General features: G+C 37.8%; 1 protein-coding gene across 5 annotated transcripts in view; it reads right to left on the bottom strand.

Annotated features, from left to right (window-relative positions):
• Window positions 1–8304: 8304 nt before the first annotated feature.
• Sp1 (transcription factor Sp8) overlaps window positions 8305–18167 on the bottom strand; it is an 81905-nt gene continuing 72042 nt past the window's right edge. For all 5 annotated transcript variants that reach the window (XM_074088094.1, XM_074088097.1, XM_074088093.1 and 2 more), the window contains one exon: window positions 8305–10512. In XM_074088094.1, coding sequence (XP_073944195.1) covers window positions 9388–10512 — 1125 coding nt within the window. In that variant the 3' untranslated portion in view covers window positions 8305–9387. The remainder of the gene's footprint in view (window positions 10513–18167) is intronic.

The following is an 18167-nucleotide window of genomic DNA, read 5'->3' as shown; positions in this document are numbered from 1 at the left end:
CGAACTGCTGCGGTAAATTAAAACATTTTAACTTGACAGTTTGTGTCACGGTTGTCGTGAACGCGTTTTAACTGGCTTCTTTGCAGCGGATGATGAGACGCTGTATTTAGAATAGGAGAAGCCTCGGAGCATCTAGAACTTGTTTTAGAAATTATATGTCTAAATTTATACTGAACCTAAGTGTCTGTGTGACTTTAAATTAACGGTGATATAATTAGAATGCCTACTAAGTAACAACTTGGAAATATCTTGGAAATGGTAGTTATTTTACGATGTTTGCAAACTTAAATAAAAAAAAACTTTATTAAAAAAGGATCACTGCAAAATGACTCTACCTTGGGTATGTTACGTAATATGGTAACAGGAATGTATTGTGTCCAAATTTCTTTGTTAAGCATGTTATTAAGTATCACATCTCCAAATATTCCTACGCAAATGATAACGCTTTTGAAAAAAAACACCCGGTAGTAAGCACTCAACCTACTTGAAAATATTCTGCCACTCATACTTTAACATATACAAATAAGTTTTGTATTTTATCATGATCATTACCCGTTTCCTAGAATTTTCTTGAGCAAAAGGAAAGATACCCCTCCGCAAAGTAGGCATCGCCTTATTTAAATAATTTATTTAAAGGAACAGTATCTCCTTGCATCTGCTGTTCCGCCCGGCAATATGTCACGGGAGTCAAGAGATCGTAATAACAGCTACTGTTTTATGAAAGGCGCTGACACTTCCAATAGTCGTGTCTCCTCCTAACAAAAAAGAATAAAAACTAAATGAGTGTCTTACCCTTTGTCTTAGTTACGTAGAGCTGCTCTTAATGGAAACGCAATTGAAAAATTATCGAACAATTATTCTCTGTAACTTTATGTTTAACTTTCTTTGTAGGTCCGAGTTGGGGTGAAGTTACTGCTTACCGCTTGCTTTGTAGCACTTCCTTTTGCATTTTGAAGTATAGCAGATTAATGTGAGTTCGAAGAAGTCAATATTATTTGTGAAGGGGGTCTAAAACTCGTGATTTACTGCGAGCGGTCGAAGCGGTTAAAAAGTTGTAAACTGCCTGTGTTTCCGCTGCAACAATGTTTATCTGACGTTTATTCTGACTTCTATTCCCCGTGTTATTTAATATGTACTAACTCAACTGTTGTTTGGGATATAAGCCGTCTGATCTTTTATTTAGATTGATTTTGTTAATTATGAGAAAAGCGCCATGCCGTGTGGTCTCTAACACTTTGTTGTTTTATGCGAAATAGGCAAGCGTTTGAACTCTATACTTACTCTGTTCCAACGGCAGGCGAAAAAACTTACTATGGACAACCTTTCGCATGTTGTATCTCTCAACGTATGCCGTTGGAACAGAGTATTCATGATCGATATAGTAAATGAAGATGGAGCCTAAAAAGGAACACGTTTGCCCTGTCTATGCTTATTTAAGTACCCAAGAAAAAAACCAAATGTTAAAACTAGCTTTATTGCCTTAATGTTTCATTTCGTAATTTCATTTATACGATTTAAATACTTCATGACATTTTTAAAACAATCATAAGACTTTACACATTTGCAATGCCATGTTTTAGTTTGTAGAGTGGTTCAATCGGGACTTTGTTTAGTTACTTAATTATATTTATCTACCTATCATATATTTGACTTATTTTCTTTGATACAAGGTTTTTAAAATGTGTATTTCTCCGGAAGCGTGAGCATAATATTATGGAAAAATAAATTTTGCTTTTTATTTTAAATCCTACATTACTGCAAAGCGTCATAAAACACACCAATAAGGTAACTCGAATGAACTAGGTTAGGTTAGGTTCTTTTCGTCTACATTTTATGTATATTTATTAAATAAAATAGTTTTAATTTGTGCTCAGGTCATATTGTTTCAAGTTTGTCACTTTTTTATTTAAGCAACACTAACTTTTTTTGCAACATCGTGCAAATTGTGTTCGTCTTTCCTGGAAGGCGACACACGTGATGCGTACGCGCCGGCGAGTCTCTTTGACCCACTACAGATTTATGATTTCTGAATGAACTGATCTGAACATTCCTTTTTTAGACATCATTAAGCAATATTAAAATATGACCTTATTAAACGTCGTAAAATTTTACTGTTAAATTATCTTATAGCTTTGCGTTGCTTTGTGTTTCCAAAAGTTAAACCATTTTAGTTACGTATACGCAAAATAATACTAAGTTCGTCTACTTATTCTACCTATATAAAAAATACTGTTTTTTTAAGTTTGATCTACAATTATTAATTATAATTATAATAATTCTTTATTTGTTTAGGTTAATTAGATTACAAAGGATGACACAAATCAATCAGAAAGCTTATCCTGCTAGGTACCTATATGTATTAATACTACCAACTTATGCTTATTTTTTATTGTGCTATAAATTATCCAAAATAATAACAGGAATCTTATTTAGCTTACCTACGATACTTTGTATATTCAGTATACCTATTTAAACTTCACGCTCCACCTTCAAATTTTGGAAAGGTAAGCGTTAAAGAAAATATAATATTAAAATAACTTGTGTCACACAGCAATAGAAAGTCGAATAGAAAGTTTAATTTGGTGTCCATCAAATGTTATAGATCCTTAAATAGTTCGAAGCCTGTTTGATGTCAAGTGCCGGTGGTCTGCGTACAATAAGAGCTTGGGGGCATTAACTTTTCTCAAAGGACTTGTAAGTCGAAGTTAGCACTTGGAACATTTAGTAGAACTAAGTATAGTTTGAATGAACACCTGTAGGGAAATCTGTTTAAAAGCAACAATGTATAAACGAGGACAAATTTATAGCCACTGCAGCTTATTTTTAGGATCAGTAAAAACTTATTTAGGGTAATTTAAGTTATACCTAAATTGAGAAGGAACTTATTGTCACTTTTAAGATCTGCTGCTGCATAAAATGTCAGTGAAACTATTACATCTAATTGAATATCATGCCTATTTAAATACGTCAGCCGCACTTCTCAGATGATGATGATGATAATGCTATTTTACTTGTATTTCAAAAATATATCGTTAAAAAAGTTTTCTTTAGATTTTCTAAAACTTGGTAATTTAAGATCAAAAAATGTTAGACTAAATCAACAACATTCCATATTTCATTTTTTTACACGTAGTGCAACGTTATATGCGATGTGTAGATCGATTGTCTTAATTAAATTTCGACCGCAAGAACGGTCCATCATCTGGCAACTAGAACTAAATGAGCCGTTCATGTAATCTGATCCGGCCGAATTAAAGACCCCATCGCCTCGTTACGCGCCGTCACATTCACAATTTATTTCTTATCTGTTGACCTTGGATACATTATCAAAACTACCACAAAACCTTTTAGTTAAATATTAAATATACTGTAACTGTAACTAGAATACATGAAAAAAAAAGTAGAAAAGGAATGCTGGGAGCTGGGAATTGAGCCCGGGTCTTCACCATTCTGGAGCGAGTGCTGTACCCCTACACTACTTCACACCGCATCTTTTAAGGCGCAAAAAAACCCCAGCTTGTCTATGATTCCAACTGAAGAAGTTTTATCGAATGTGAAAATATCCCAAATAAGTTCCCAATCCGCACTGGGCCCGCGTGGGAACTACGGCCCGAGCCCTTTCATTCTGAGAGGAGGCCTGTGCCCAGCAGTGGGACGTATATAGGCTGGGATGATGACAATATAGAAAGAAAATATACTTATATAAGTACTTTTTTAAATGTGAGAGTAGTAAGAACTACTGCAACAAACTGATGATGAAGATATATTGGTCTTTGACCTTAGCGTGTCCGAACAGACCAATAGAGAAATAAAATCTAAGATTTATTTTTAGAGAATAGTGCGTAAATCATATTCAGACTTAGTTGTCCAATCAAGTAAACAGTCATCACGCACAAATTATTTGCTACATAATTTATTAACTACTATTATACTCGTAGTAGTTTTGGAAAGCGTTATTAATAAAAAAAACCTAATGAGAGACGATATCTCAAAAGTAATAATCTAATAAACCATAGATCATGTTGTCATCGTTCATCTACCATTACCTCTCAAATTTCGTTTTCTATGTTTTTTTTTTACCGTACAACAGCAAAAGCTACTAGACACTGGCAAAATTGTCCTCCAATGGACAGAGCCATATTTTATAAAAAAAACTCTAATCATTAATGAATTCACTATAGACTCTACTCTACTCTCTAAAAATATCATTAAAATGTAACCCTTTCCGGCCGAGACACTGTTTTTCCGAATTTTCTTTTAAAATGTCAATGTCAAATGTTGTGGTTCGTGAAAAGATGATTTACGCGCGCTCAGGATAGTTTCACGATTGTATCGAGCCCGAGCCGGCCGGAAAGGGGTAAATTTACAATTTTGCGTTGACATCAGCATATTTTCCTAGGGTCTCCGATCCGCCCGACATAGGTGGCTTCTAAGGTAATTGCAACACGGTTCACATATCGCTATCTAGAATATTTGTATAAAGATAAGCTTTTTGTCTACTCAAATATACTGCGTAGCGTAGACAGCAAGTATAACAATATTTAACTGAGCCATTTGCCAGACAAGGGAGGGCGCACGACTGGAATTTGAAACAGTCCCAGAGGTCTCCCTCATGGAGTTCAATCAGTTTACGATAATTCGGTTAGGGGTGATAAATCTGTGTTACTTAAGGGAAACGACTATATATCAAATTACTGGAGGCTAGTACAGATAATCGGGTTTTTGGTTCAATTATAGAGGTCAACATCGTAATTTAATCATCTCTTGCGAAGTAAGATTGCATGTGTTTATCTTAATTTACGATGTGAATCCATAAGATTCTGTAATGAAATTTGATTAAAATATAAATTTAAGGCAGTTGTTTTGAAAACAGATTCACCTTTCCTGGGCACAGTAGGCTACTACGAAATTCGAAAATCGAAGCTCGTATCGTACCGTCCCTCTCACTCTCGTATTAAATAATATTAGCGTAAGCGGGACGGTACCATAAGAACTACGATTTTCGAATTTCGTAGTAGCCCTACAGGCCTCCTCTTAGAATGAGTGCGCTTGAGTCGCAATGAGAATGATGTGTAATACCTACCTACCTAATAATCAGACGTTAATACCAACGCGACGGTCCACCAGATCTTAAGAAAAAACTACACGTGCGCTTTTACGATCTTGTACATCATAAAAGGAAAGGAGTGGTGCTGATATTTCTGTGAATGTAAAACAATGATGGTGTGATTGTGATCATCAGGGACCACCGGCGCTTCGTCATTAATAAAGTGACTATTAGCCTAGGCCACGAGCTCAGTAATGGAATCGGCTGCTCGCAGATGAGCTCGGTTTTTACGGCACGAGCTCCGGCCACCCGCAGAGGCGACACTCCGCTCCCCTCCTGATTATTTGTGGTTTCAATTCACTTTTTACGCCGCTCGCCCTCTTTGCGGCTCTCCTAAATGACTACCGTCTAGAATGACGTAATCAACTGCGAACAGTAAGCGATTTGTTTGCTTTTCGCTACGACGCAGGTTTCAATGAAAATTCTACGGTTTGTAGTGTAGAATGTGCCATGTGTGCTCATTTTGTAGCTGTGTATAAATGTAAGCAATTAATTTACTTTACCGGTGTCTTTGTTAAATTCTTCAATATAGACTTGAGTTCCTATGGTTTTGCATATAAATATTAGCAACTAGGTTGCCCACGGCTCCGTCCGCGTAGAATACATTTATCGCTATCCTGCGGGAATTGTTCAATTTTCCGGGATAAAAACTATCCTATATCCTTCCCCGTGACTCAAACTATGTGTATAAGTACCTACCGAATTTCATCTAAATCGGTTCAGCGGTTTGGACGTGAAGGGTAACAAACAAACAGACTAACAAACTTTCGCATTTATAATATTAGTGGGATTTAAGTTTCATAACCAAATTATTTAACGAAAGATACCAGCTACTTAGCATACTTTTTAATTACTTAATTGACTGTTTCAGGCGATGTTCTATCAACCTCTACAACCTTTTACTACCTACCACAGTGTGGAAGCTGAGGAAAAATCTAATCACTTTTTTTTGCAACGAAACCCTGTGACAGACTAGTTGGGATTAGTATTGTGAGGACCATTTGACAACTTTGACATGTGTCAAGTATTTGACTGGTTAAACAAATGCTGCCACTCAGGAGAATAATAATAATCATCATCATCATCACATCAGCCATAGGACGTCCACTGTTGGACATAGGCCTCCCCCATATACCTACCTCCAGTTGCCTCGGTTAGAAGCGGCTTGCATCCACCGTGAACCTGCAACTTTAATCAGGTCATCCGTCCATCTCGTTGGTGGACGTCCTACGCTGAGCTTGCTGATCCGCGGTCTCCACTCGAGAACCTTTCGGCCCCAACGACCATCTGTTCTCCGTGCTATATGGCCTGCCAATTGCCACTTCCAACGAGCTAATTCGCTTGGCTATGTCGGTAACCCTTGTTCTTAAGAGTTCTAGAAACCCCAAGCATAGCTCTCAGGAGAATAATAATAATAACTAAATGAACCAATCGCAAGCAAGAATGTAACGTCAAACAGAGCTCCCGATACTATTGCGATCTAGCGATGTTTCTCCTGTCAGAAACCCTCATTGGCCAAGATGTATAGTGCAGGTCAATTATCAAGTGGTATCGTCTTGCGAGAGAGATTTTAATAGATATGTAGTAAAAACATACATAAAACGATGTGCTAACTCCGACCGCAACATTATGGCTAATGTGGCTATTCACTAACCTTTTTATTTTCAAGTGATAAAATAGAGCAGGGGTCGGCAACCCTTTGGCAGCAATAGGCCACATAGTGAAAAAAATGATAAAGGCGGGCCGCACTTGTAAGATAATTTTGTACCTAATAGGTATCTACCTATTTATCTATTGTAGGTAGGTAGGTACTATAAGTGATATTACAAAATAGTTGCCGACCGCTGAAATAGAGTTGTTAAAATTAAAAAACAGGTAATGCAAAGATGAACTTATCTACTGGAAGTGATCGGTTCCATTTGACTTGGTTAATAGATACTTCACATTTGTAGCTAGGCTTTGAAATTTTTTTCGGAAAAGTAGCTTAGTAGTTTGAACTTTAGGCCTCTCAAGAGGAGTTTCTTGGGCTTAAACTCGAGCTCGCACCTTTGTTAGCACGTTTTTCGGGATTTATGTACGTGTGAAATCGTATTTTAAACCTTACCTTAACGGTGTAGGAGGAAATCGAGAGGAGACCTGCACTGTGCACACACCAAATTCAATGGTATGCGTGAAGCTCTTTAATCCACAGTGAGCTTGAGGGGGAACTATGGCCTACGCCCTGTCATTCCGAGAGGAGGCCTATGCCCTGATTGAACGTATCTAAGTGGAATGATAAAACAAGTGACATTGCGAGATCATTTTGTCAACTCACTGACGTGTTTCAGGGATTTTATCAAATCACTAAACAAATTTGTTAGAATTAAAAACGTGCCGCCCTTTTTGGTTGATTTCGCCATTTTACTAAGCAGATTCAGGTATTTGATCAAATGACTGATTTTTTCTAGGCAAATGATAAAATATATTCGCGATTTTAACATCCTGCTTCATTAGGTCATGCCCCTTAGAGATTTGTTCAAATCTCTGTTTTGGCCATTCCACTACGACAACGATTTCAAGTAATCTATTGAATCAGGCGTTACTTTGCGGAGGTCCATACCAATGAACTAAAAGAACGATTTCAAGTATATAAGTTTTTCAGATTTTATCCCGATCCCGTGGGAATTTCGAGATAAAAAGTAGCCTATGTATACAGCACCCGTCCAGCTGTCTACATACCAAATTTCATCCAAATCCGTCCAGTCGTATTAGCGTGAAGGAATAACACATACACAAATAATTACTCACAAACTTTCGCATTTATTGCAGGATTCTGTGCTGTTATCAATTAATTAATTACGAATCTTTAGGTAATCGTTGAGAAAATACTTACCGACGTCCTCTCTTCTGTATGTCAACAGTTGAAACATGATTGCGTCACCAAATAAATATTCCATTATTTATGTAGTCGTGATCTCGTGATATATATGCGACATGTAGTACCCACCACTAATAATATTTGACTATGTTAGTCCCAAGTCCCAAAGTAAGCAAAGCTTGTGTTATGGGTACTAGATAACGGGTAAACGTACTTAAATATTTCTTCCGCCCTCTTATGTCCTCGACAGGTAGGAATGGTGATGGCGATTGCAACCATTCAGATGAAAACAATAAGCTTACAAATTTAATTTGCATAAGGTATAATAAAAGTACAAATACCCACTCGGAAAAATATATTTAATTTTTATAAAATCAATATCAGGCATTTTTAATTCGCACAATTTTGTACAATATACAATAAAGTTTAGATAGTATATTACATCTTTCCAAGCTAACAAAATAGTACAATTATGGACACATACCTGTATAAGTACATGGACAAAACATTTCAATGGTCGTTCAGGACTAACAACGAGAGGCAGGCAAGAAACCAGCCTCTGTCATATTATTTACAATGTTAACTAAGTAAACTTTGCATGAAAAGATCAATAGTAATTAAAACATTCGTTCAACGTAGTTAAAATGTTGTTTTATCTATTTACATGACTTATTTTGCCCGGGTTGTTTGCTATAGTGTTTTGAGCAAATTTTGGAGCCAGTATATTATAAACTGTTTTTTTTGGCTGGAATGGGATTCAAAATGCTACGTTTACTGCTCTGTAGCTTCGATAACAGGATTTTAAGAAAAACAATAACAGCAAAAGGTATATAAGATAGTGTCAGTTTTTCGAAAAACTTTAGACATGATTGAATGGCCATCAGCAATACCGGATCGAATCTTCGCTCCCTTATCAGTCGCTCATTTATCAGTTAATATTGCAAAGGCGTAAATTTACTTATACCCATTTATCCGGTTATCAATTAAAGTTAATATTTAGGAAGGAGCCATGCTTTCCATAGAGCGCTATTAGTTTAGTTTCATGTGTTAAAGACATGTAACCGTTAGTCGGGTCTAATAAATAAATTCGTTTTAGACATATCAGTTGAGGTAATACAATGTAATAAATAATGAACTGCAATTTTGGACTAAAAGAGTGATTCTACTTATCCTAATTAACCATACAATTTCTTACTATTTATAAAGTTAAAGTTCTATACTGTACAACACTTAAAAGTCACAACAAATACACAACGGCTGCAAACGCTCCGCATTGTCTATATTACAGGAGCACGTTACTATGTACAGTGTTCTGATATGTGCTATGTACATCGCGCGGGGCGGGGGCGGGCGGTGAGCGGAGGCAGTATCACAGGAGCGAGGAGTGGTGCGGCGGCGCGGGCGGCGCGGCCGCGCGCCCCCGTCACACCAGCGCGCCCGGCTTCACGTCCAGCCCGTGCTCCGGCGACCGCGACCCCATGCCGCCCTCGCCCTGGCTATTCTCCTCAGAATCCGAACATGAATCCGAGCTCCCTTTCTTTCCACCATTGTGTGTTTTAACGTGCTTTGCTAGGTGGTCCGACCGCATAAATCTCTTGTTGCACACTGGACATGCGAACCTTTTCTCCCCAGTATGCGTGCGCAGGTGTCGCTGCAGCTCGTCGGAGCGTGTAAACCGCTTGCCGCAGAATAGCCAGTTGCATACGAAAGGCCGCTCTCCAGTGTGCCAGCGAAGGTGCGCTTTTAGGTGGGAGGTTTTACCATAAACTTTACCACAGCCGGGTATGTGACAGCTATGTATGTTCTTTTTTCGTAGATGCGCTCCCGCGGGGCCTAGTCTTTCCGCTTCTTGGCAGTTGGGGCAATCGCATGTAGCGCGACCAGCGTACCGGCGTTGCGACCGAGGTGAGGGAGCTTGCGCGGGCGGTGCAGGCGACCCTGGTCCGTGCAGGCCGAACGAACCTTGTGTCGGCAGCACAGACTTATAGGCATCTTGGAGGAGGTGCGGGGCAGGCGGTAGTAAGTGAGCGCCCCCGGACAAAGAGTGCGTTAGTTGAGAATAGTCCTGTCCCGCGTAATTTGCCATCTGTCCGCCGACGTCTAGCCACCCACCGTGCACATCCCACCAGGTACCACCGACAGCACCCACGCCGCTCATTTCCGCCGCTTTTAAGGCACCGCTGCTACCACCGCCTCCGACGTTGAAAGGCCACGATTCGTATGGATGTCGAGAGTACATCGAGCCAAGACTCGCACTGGATTCACTTTTGCCTAGGAGTTGGTCGCCGGAGGACGGGAAGTAGAGGTCGTTTCCGTAGGAAGGTGGCGCGGCGCAGGAGGTGGGTCCGCGGCCGTAGGGCGAGCAAGCGGGCGGCTGCGAGCGCGGCGCACCGGCGCCGGGCGGCGAGTGCGCACCGGGGCTCTTCTTCCACGGGTGAAAGCCTTTGCCCACGGCCGCGTCGGCCAGCGGCGGCGGCGACTTGCTCGACAGCTTGTTGCACTGCGCCGCCAACATCGCCAGCGGCGTGCCGCGTAAGCTCGGGTGTTCCTGGAAAGACAGACAACGAATCGTTAATTAACATGGAACAAAAAAACATGGTTTTAATTATTATCGGCGCAGAGCTTAGACCGTGAGAAAGGTCCGAGTGTCGACTAAGATTTATAGCCTAATTTATATGAGAACTGAGGTGGCGGTGTTCGGCTCGTGCCTGGGGCGCACAGAAATAATATAAATAAATTATGAGATGGTTGTAGTGTATTTACAATTAGGCGGCGCGGTGACAGCTCCCGGCCGCTACCGCGCGGCCGCGGGACGTCGTAATTAATAAACCTGAGCCTGCTTAACTGGCTCCGTCGTAAAGACGCATCTGATCATTATTTACACACGGTCTAAATTAATTTGAAATATATTAAAGTGCTGAGAGCCAAATTATTCAAAAACCTGTATGAGTAAAACATTGTTTACCACTTTCATTAAGTACTATGTAGTCCATTATTCTTCCTTACAAGCATACGTAGGTCCATAGCTTGAAATAAAACAACGCGAGAATAAGGGTGTAAAGCATAATCCATTCACCGTTGTTCATTTTAGCGAGTTAAAAATAAAGGTGAGCACACAAGAACATCCGACCGGATATTTCACCCTAGCATGAGACACAAAGGGCCGATAAAAAAGTTCCATTGTGAGCAATAATAATATAATCCGGGGATCACGACCGTGCCGGGGACACGGGCCCACGGGGAACGGGGTGCGGGCCACGCCCTGTACATTGTGATTGGCGCAGCTGTCGCCGTGTATAGCCGGCCTTACAACTCTAGAAATCGAGAAATTGATTCCTCAAGATTTTTTATTATTATTTATTTACCTAAGTTAAACAATTGCATTGAAACAATACAATTGACACTCATTAGAATGCCATTTAACGTGTGTGTAAACGTTTACGTTAAGTATCTTTATGTAAGAGAATCTTGCAAAGTTATGGCGTCGTAAAAGGCGATTAAAAATGTTATTTATTGTATAAAGCCGGTTTGTGATAGTTGAGTGTTACGCATAAATTATACACGAAAATAATTTCTCACAAATGTAAAGGTTGATGTTTTAATAATGTTTCTGAAACAATAGTAAATAATACGTACAGACGGTTTATCTTGCGATATCTTTTCAGATAGGGCAGATGTAGGGCAGAAACGGCATAAATACGACTGTTTATAAGCCCATGACAATTACGATTACCATAAAAAAATAATAAAACCATATCAAATTGCTGCGGCGCGGCGGACTGAGTCGTGAGACTAAGTGTCTATATGATGTACGTGTATGCCTAGCTTTATTAATAGGTCTTTGCACTTATTGTGAGCGTGCTATGCTCCTAGAATCAATGTGTTAATATACTTACTCGAATACGAATCATGTATCACGTCTTTCCTATTTTAAACAACCATTATCATCATCATTGTGTACCTACTCCTTATTACCTTGTTTTTACTAAGAAAAGAAGCGATAGGTTTAACTGCTGAAAATATTTTTTAAATAAAATGAAAACAGTGTTGTTTGTAAAAATTTATGCTTTAAATTAGGTGTATTAAAAACTTAATGAAATAACAGACAGGTATAAGTTAGTACAGTCAGCATTAAAGTAGCGGATCTCTTTGTACGGTCAGCATCAAAAGTAGCTGCATACCTTTTTACTTTGTCATATTTATTACAGTAACGTACATACATACCTACTTAACATAGAATGGCAGATTTGTCCTCGAATTTGTGTAGATAGAAACGTAGCCATGAATGAATGGCATAGTGTTATTATATATTTTTAATCAAATAACAAATAGGTAGATTTCTAAAGCGAAGTCTTAAAAAATTACCTTGAAACTCGCAAAATAATGTAAAATTGATTGGTCAACATCAAAAGTAGCTGCACACTTTTGTACTTTGTCGTTATACAGCCAACATATTATCGACATACAAGATTGACAAAGGTGTTAGTACGACAGAGTAACAAAGAGTATAGTCAGCAACAAAAGTAGCGGATCACTTTTTTAGTTTATCGTTAAAACACATTTGTCAAATTTTTATAGTGTTAATCTATTAAAGTGTTAAAAACATTAAAAATAATTAATAGCCTTACAAAGCTATTGCAATTCACTCATTTCTTAATCAACAAAAAACTACCTACAGAACTACGCTCCCAAATTTATATAAATTAAATAAACGTGAAATGTGTAAGCATCAAAAAATCACAATTATAATAGTAAGTATGTTATTTAAGTACAGAAGTTGAGGAAAGGTGGAAGAGAAGTTGTATAACAATAATAAGTACTTAGTCATTGTTTCATCTTATCCTATTTATCCAACTAAATTAGGCTCTCGTGTGTGCATTGCGTTGACCTTGAAAGTTTGTCTTTACTGCTTTGCGAGTTTTCTATAAGCTATTCTTTCTTCATAAGAAACAAAGACGTCTGATTTTTACATTTACACACCTTAAAGTATATTCCAAAGCAATTTGAAGATAATATTAGAAGATGAGTGGTAGAATGTTCGAGCGCGACCATTCGGCGGCGCTGCAGTCATAATTACCCTAGGCATTATGCTCCATTTGGGCGCGGGCAGCGCGGGCGCACCGAAACAGAGTGATATCGGTAATTGGTCGTCAACTGCCCCGCTCGCCGCGAGATTGAATCAGACTCCGGCGCCTCTCGCCATCCGCCGACCCAGCGGCGCCACGCACCACATTACAATGTTGATGGCTTTTTCCTTGTCAAAAATGACGAAGATCTTTTGTCATAAAAAATAATAAAACACAAAGAGATTTACCGACTATGTGAGAGTGAATGAAGCCGGGTCAGGTAGCTTGCGATGTAGTTGGCGCGAGATGGGATAGGTTTATTCATTAGGTAATTTACAGAAATTGGAGTCGCCTTGCGGTTAAAGTTTATCTTTAGCAGGTAGATAGGCACTAAATTGAGTGAAAGAATAACAATACATTATCCTTTTTCCTCAAGTAGAAGTAGGTAGAGTTGCCAAGGTAGAAGTAAGATTATATTAATTTTACTTGGCCCATAGATGAACTTAATTATGAGAGCACAGTCATAATAAAGTGCACCCATAGAATTGAATAGTGGCCGGATGTGTTCAACGACCGAGTGGCTCAGATTACATAATTGCACCGATTCAGAACAGTGTTTCTTAAGAAACTAAAATAAAGACTCTACACACTTAACATATAAAAACAAAAATACAAAAAAAAGTACCCTACGATAACTTAACAAATATACTATGTATGTTACTATAAAAAAAAACAAATTATAAAAAAAATCCTTCGTAGTTTACATGTAAATAGGTGTAGGTCTACAAAAGATTATACCGACTAATTGATTAATTTCTATCAGATTCACATAAATCTGATTCACATAAATTTCTGCTTAAGATTATAGTCAAATTGTTAAAAGAATAAAGCACTAGTAACAGTGTAATTTTAAGTCTTTCAACTATTGAGCTGCAATTGCTATGATTGCATTATGGTATGGTCTTTGTCGACGAAAAACCGCGTACCCAAGGCTACACAAAGGGAAGAATCAGTCGATTTCTGAAAAGATAGAAGGTCGATAAGCCTGTCTATTATACAACTAGTATACAAAGCCAATCGAAATTATCTCGCAAATTAGTTTAGTTTTAAACACGTAATCAAAAAAATGTGAGAAGCCATAAATCGTGAGATAAAACCGCGCGCGAGTTGCCAACTACTCAGATTGGATAATTTAAAATTTTAAAATTAACCACCAAAATTATGATGAGCTAAAATGAATATTCAAGCGGAACGCTTATCCCGGCGTGTTATTAAGATGATCGCGAAGTCGTTACCGGGCAAATTGTATTTCATAAACTCCACAACTATACTTATTAGTTCATATTTTTAGACAACACGTTATAAATATAATCAGTGACGTCCTTATTATTATAATATTCACAAAATTATTGAATAGTTGTAAATCCAACATCTTATAAGCGATTAATATTGGTTATTTATCATTTAACCAGGTTTAAAACATACATTGGAGAGTCGCTAGGGCACCTTGTGTTTTAGCTATATACGCTAAAAGATTACTGTGATGTACTTACTCAATGTTATTATTACTTTAATGTTATATTGTTAAAGGCGTGGTAGCCTTAAATTTTTCGGTCAAGGCAAACATCATTGACCATTGTGTCAACCACCAGCGAAGCAGTGCAATGGTTTTGTATGCGATTGAACCCACTTGGGAACTAAAGAGCAGGCCATCCGCAGAAGTAGGACTTATGTTAGAGTTAGATGAATATGATGAACGTAATATAGTAATACCTATTCTACACATGGTAAACAACCGGTGCAAATGTAGATATCATGCATTTTTGATAGCGGAAGTTCCCACTTACATGTAGAGTTCGAGTAGATAACGAGTAAAAACTACTTAAGCAGTAGGGCAGATTATTTTAGTATGTTTCACTATTACCTACAATTTTTCCAAATATAATTTTCCCTGTCCATGATATAATCATTAATTTTATAATACGCCTTAGATATTGATTTCTTCTTGACAATAGATTTGAACTTTATATTCTTATATTTTCACTATGACATCACGAAAGTCATTTTCTAACTTCACGAACTGAATTTAAAGTGAAATCCCTAATTTGTCGGGGTAAATTGTGAACGGCTAATTGCACAATTAGGGAATTATCGAACGGGTCCGGGGTGAAATTGTACGCCGTCGTCGTTCCGTCTATTCTAATGCAAATAAACGCGTTAAATTATAGCCAAATGGTTTACACGTGGCCTTTTGCTTGCTGATTTTGACCTTGGTTATAACACATCATCGATAGGAAACAGTACGTTGTTTAGCCTACATACCTACCTAAAATCGTCTCGAATAAGCTCGCGTTCTTATCACAATTATTATGAAAAAAATGGCGATACTCAATTGTTTTGCAAAACATAAGTGGAATAGACATGTCAGCCAAGCTTAAAGACGCGGCCGTGCATATGGCTAAAAAGCCTCATCAGTGTTAATCAATTATGCAGCCGTTCGGGTATGTTCGCAGAGGCTAGAAGAGGCTGCTTTTAATCTCGGGGTACGGGCCAACTGGAACAGCATCCTAGTTACTTTCGCGCAGAGATTCGACTGTCAGTACCATAATCAAGGAAACTGAATCACGTACCTTTTCATAATCAATTTCGCTATGATTTCTTTGGCAGATGTATGGAATGTCAATATTACATCAGTAGCACAAAGTTTCCACCCTGGGACGCGACTCCGTTTCTTTAACTTTACATTAGTCATACATCATTGCAGTATGATTCATGTGCTGTCTTTGGTATAGCATCACTAACTTTAAGTTTTATTACTAACACTATGTTGGTCGAATAAAGCTATTTTGATTTTGATTTTACTGTAAGAAAATAAGGTTCACAATGATATTTTGAAAAAAAAAACTGTCATGAAAACCCGTTCTTATATCGATATATGTGTTTTGAACATGCTTTTATTAACTAGCTCTAAGTAATTATCTTTCACAATATTCGTGGCATCAAATCCGTTCATTAGCCAAATAGGGTAGAGCCGTTATTTGAAACTAGCAGGGGAAGATATCGATTAACTCTTCCTGTCACCGCAATATGGCTTTAACAACTTCAAGTTACTTAAGTGGTATTATGTGCACTCTGTTGTAATTCTCTTAACAGAAGTTTGTGAATAAATGGCTTCCAGCACAGAATAGTAAGTAATACTTCCATTGAATAGTCCAGAAAGGGGGTGGCAATTACTAATCAGTCCTAAATCTAGGGTTGGATTAAAGCTACACGAATTAAAATAATGCCATGTTCAAGTTTATTTAATAGGTAAGTTATTCACGGGTTAAGATTGAATAAAATTGAGAATAATGAATGGAAACACAGTGACCTGTCTGATACTATAATTTCTAAGTCTTCTTTAACTAGGCTCTTATTTTGATAGGTACCTACTTTGATCATGGGGCAATTAGAAGTAGGTATATTTCTCGTCTAATTTCTGTACAAAAAATCGTGCTAAAGGAATGAAAGCAAAGTTATCGTCATCAAATGCTATTAATTTCAGAAAGAAAGAAAGATTTATTTTGGCTCCATAAGTACCACCACCTTACAATAATAAAATAGATAAGACTAAAACTAGCACTAAAACTAAGTTACTTGGTGACACTAGCTGTACGGGTGTACTCATCATCTATCCTCTATCTATATATAAATAAAAATAAATCTTAAAATGTGTTCCTAAGCGCCAAATTCGGGAACGGCTGGACGGATTTCACTAATTATTTTTTTGTTGTGTTTGTTATTGTCAGGAGAATGTTTTTATGGGAGAAAATTTAGGAATATTGCAACGGGGGCGAAGCTGCGGGCAACAGCTAGTAAGGTATAAAAATGAGACTAAATCTACCTGAAACAACATAATACTTTTAGAAAATAAATAACATCAAGTTATAATCAAATAATACTGTTATGGTTTCATATGTATGTACCAATAATAAATTTTTAAAAACCGATTTTATATAAAAAGGTCGATCAACATTATAGACTCATTTTCAAAAACTGAAGTGTAGTCAGTAGTCTTTAGATCCAATTACAATCGTACGACTTTTCACAGTCCATGGTGATTCTTTTAAGTGAGTAAACGCGTGAAACCGCGCTAGTTATCCCTGGCCATTAGACCGACACCACATGGCCCGATCGCCGTCAAATTGAGCCGAAACAAATTATTTATTTAAAGGGAAATTACCGACTTGTGACGCCGTCCGGCACCTTTGACGCATGTGCGGTTGATTCCGACATGTGGGGGACCCAGTTTTTGTACAGATTTCAAATTTTTATGATGGAATAGAATATCGTTAAATTTCCTGATTCCATCCATCCATCCCAGCCTATATAAGTCCCACTGCTGGGCACAGGCCTCTTAGAACAAGAGGGCTTGGGCCATAGTTCCCACGCGGGCCCAGTGCGGATTGGGAACTTCACACGCACCATTGAATTGCTTCGCAGGTTTGTGCAGGTTTCCTCATAATGTTTTCCTTCACCGCAAAGCTCGTGAACTTCCTGATTGTATGAAAGAAATTAAAAAGAGATCTACGTTTTTGTTTAAAGTCGTTATAATAGGTATAATCTTTTTTACTGACTGTACTTTCTGTTGGCTGTACCTGCATTGATATCCATATTACATATCTGCACCAAATTTCTACATTAACCCAATTACAAAAAGTGAATGAGATTGGACGTGCAAGGTTTGAGTTTACAAAACATATTAATTTACAAACATACTTTCGCGTACAGTCACCAGCATTAATATCTACCATAGCGGAGCGTCCAAAATATCTGACAGTTTCTTCCGGCCCTAGAAATAGAGTCGTGTCAGATATTTATGCACGCTTATTGTGTCAGATATTGGTGCTGGTGACTGTACAAAGAAATCGAGTTAGCTTACAAATAGGTTACTGCTTTTAGCACATTTGTAATTGCAGTATTATTATTACATACCAATATTTTTCCAACTTATTTAAAGACAGTAATATATTGCGTCACTTTTTTTACGAGAAATGTAACAATTATAAAGTATTTTATTTCATCTTTATCATATCAATGAATATTATCTTGATTATTCTTGATAATTTCTAATATTGAGAGACATCATAGGTATGTA

Source organism: Choristoneura fumiferana, chromosome 5 (assembly GCF_025370935.1).
Source record: "Choristoneura fumiferana chromosome 5, NRCan_CFum_1, whole genome shotgun sequence".
NCBI classification, from domain to species: Eukaryota; Metazoa; Arthropoda; class Insecta; order Lepidoptera; family Tortricidae; genus Choristoneura; species Choristoneura fumiferana.
The sequence above is the reverse complement of the archived record's forward strand: the minus strand, read 5'-3'. Positions and strand labels throughout refer to the sequence as shown.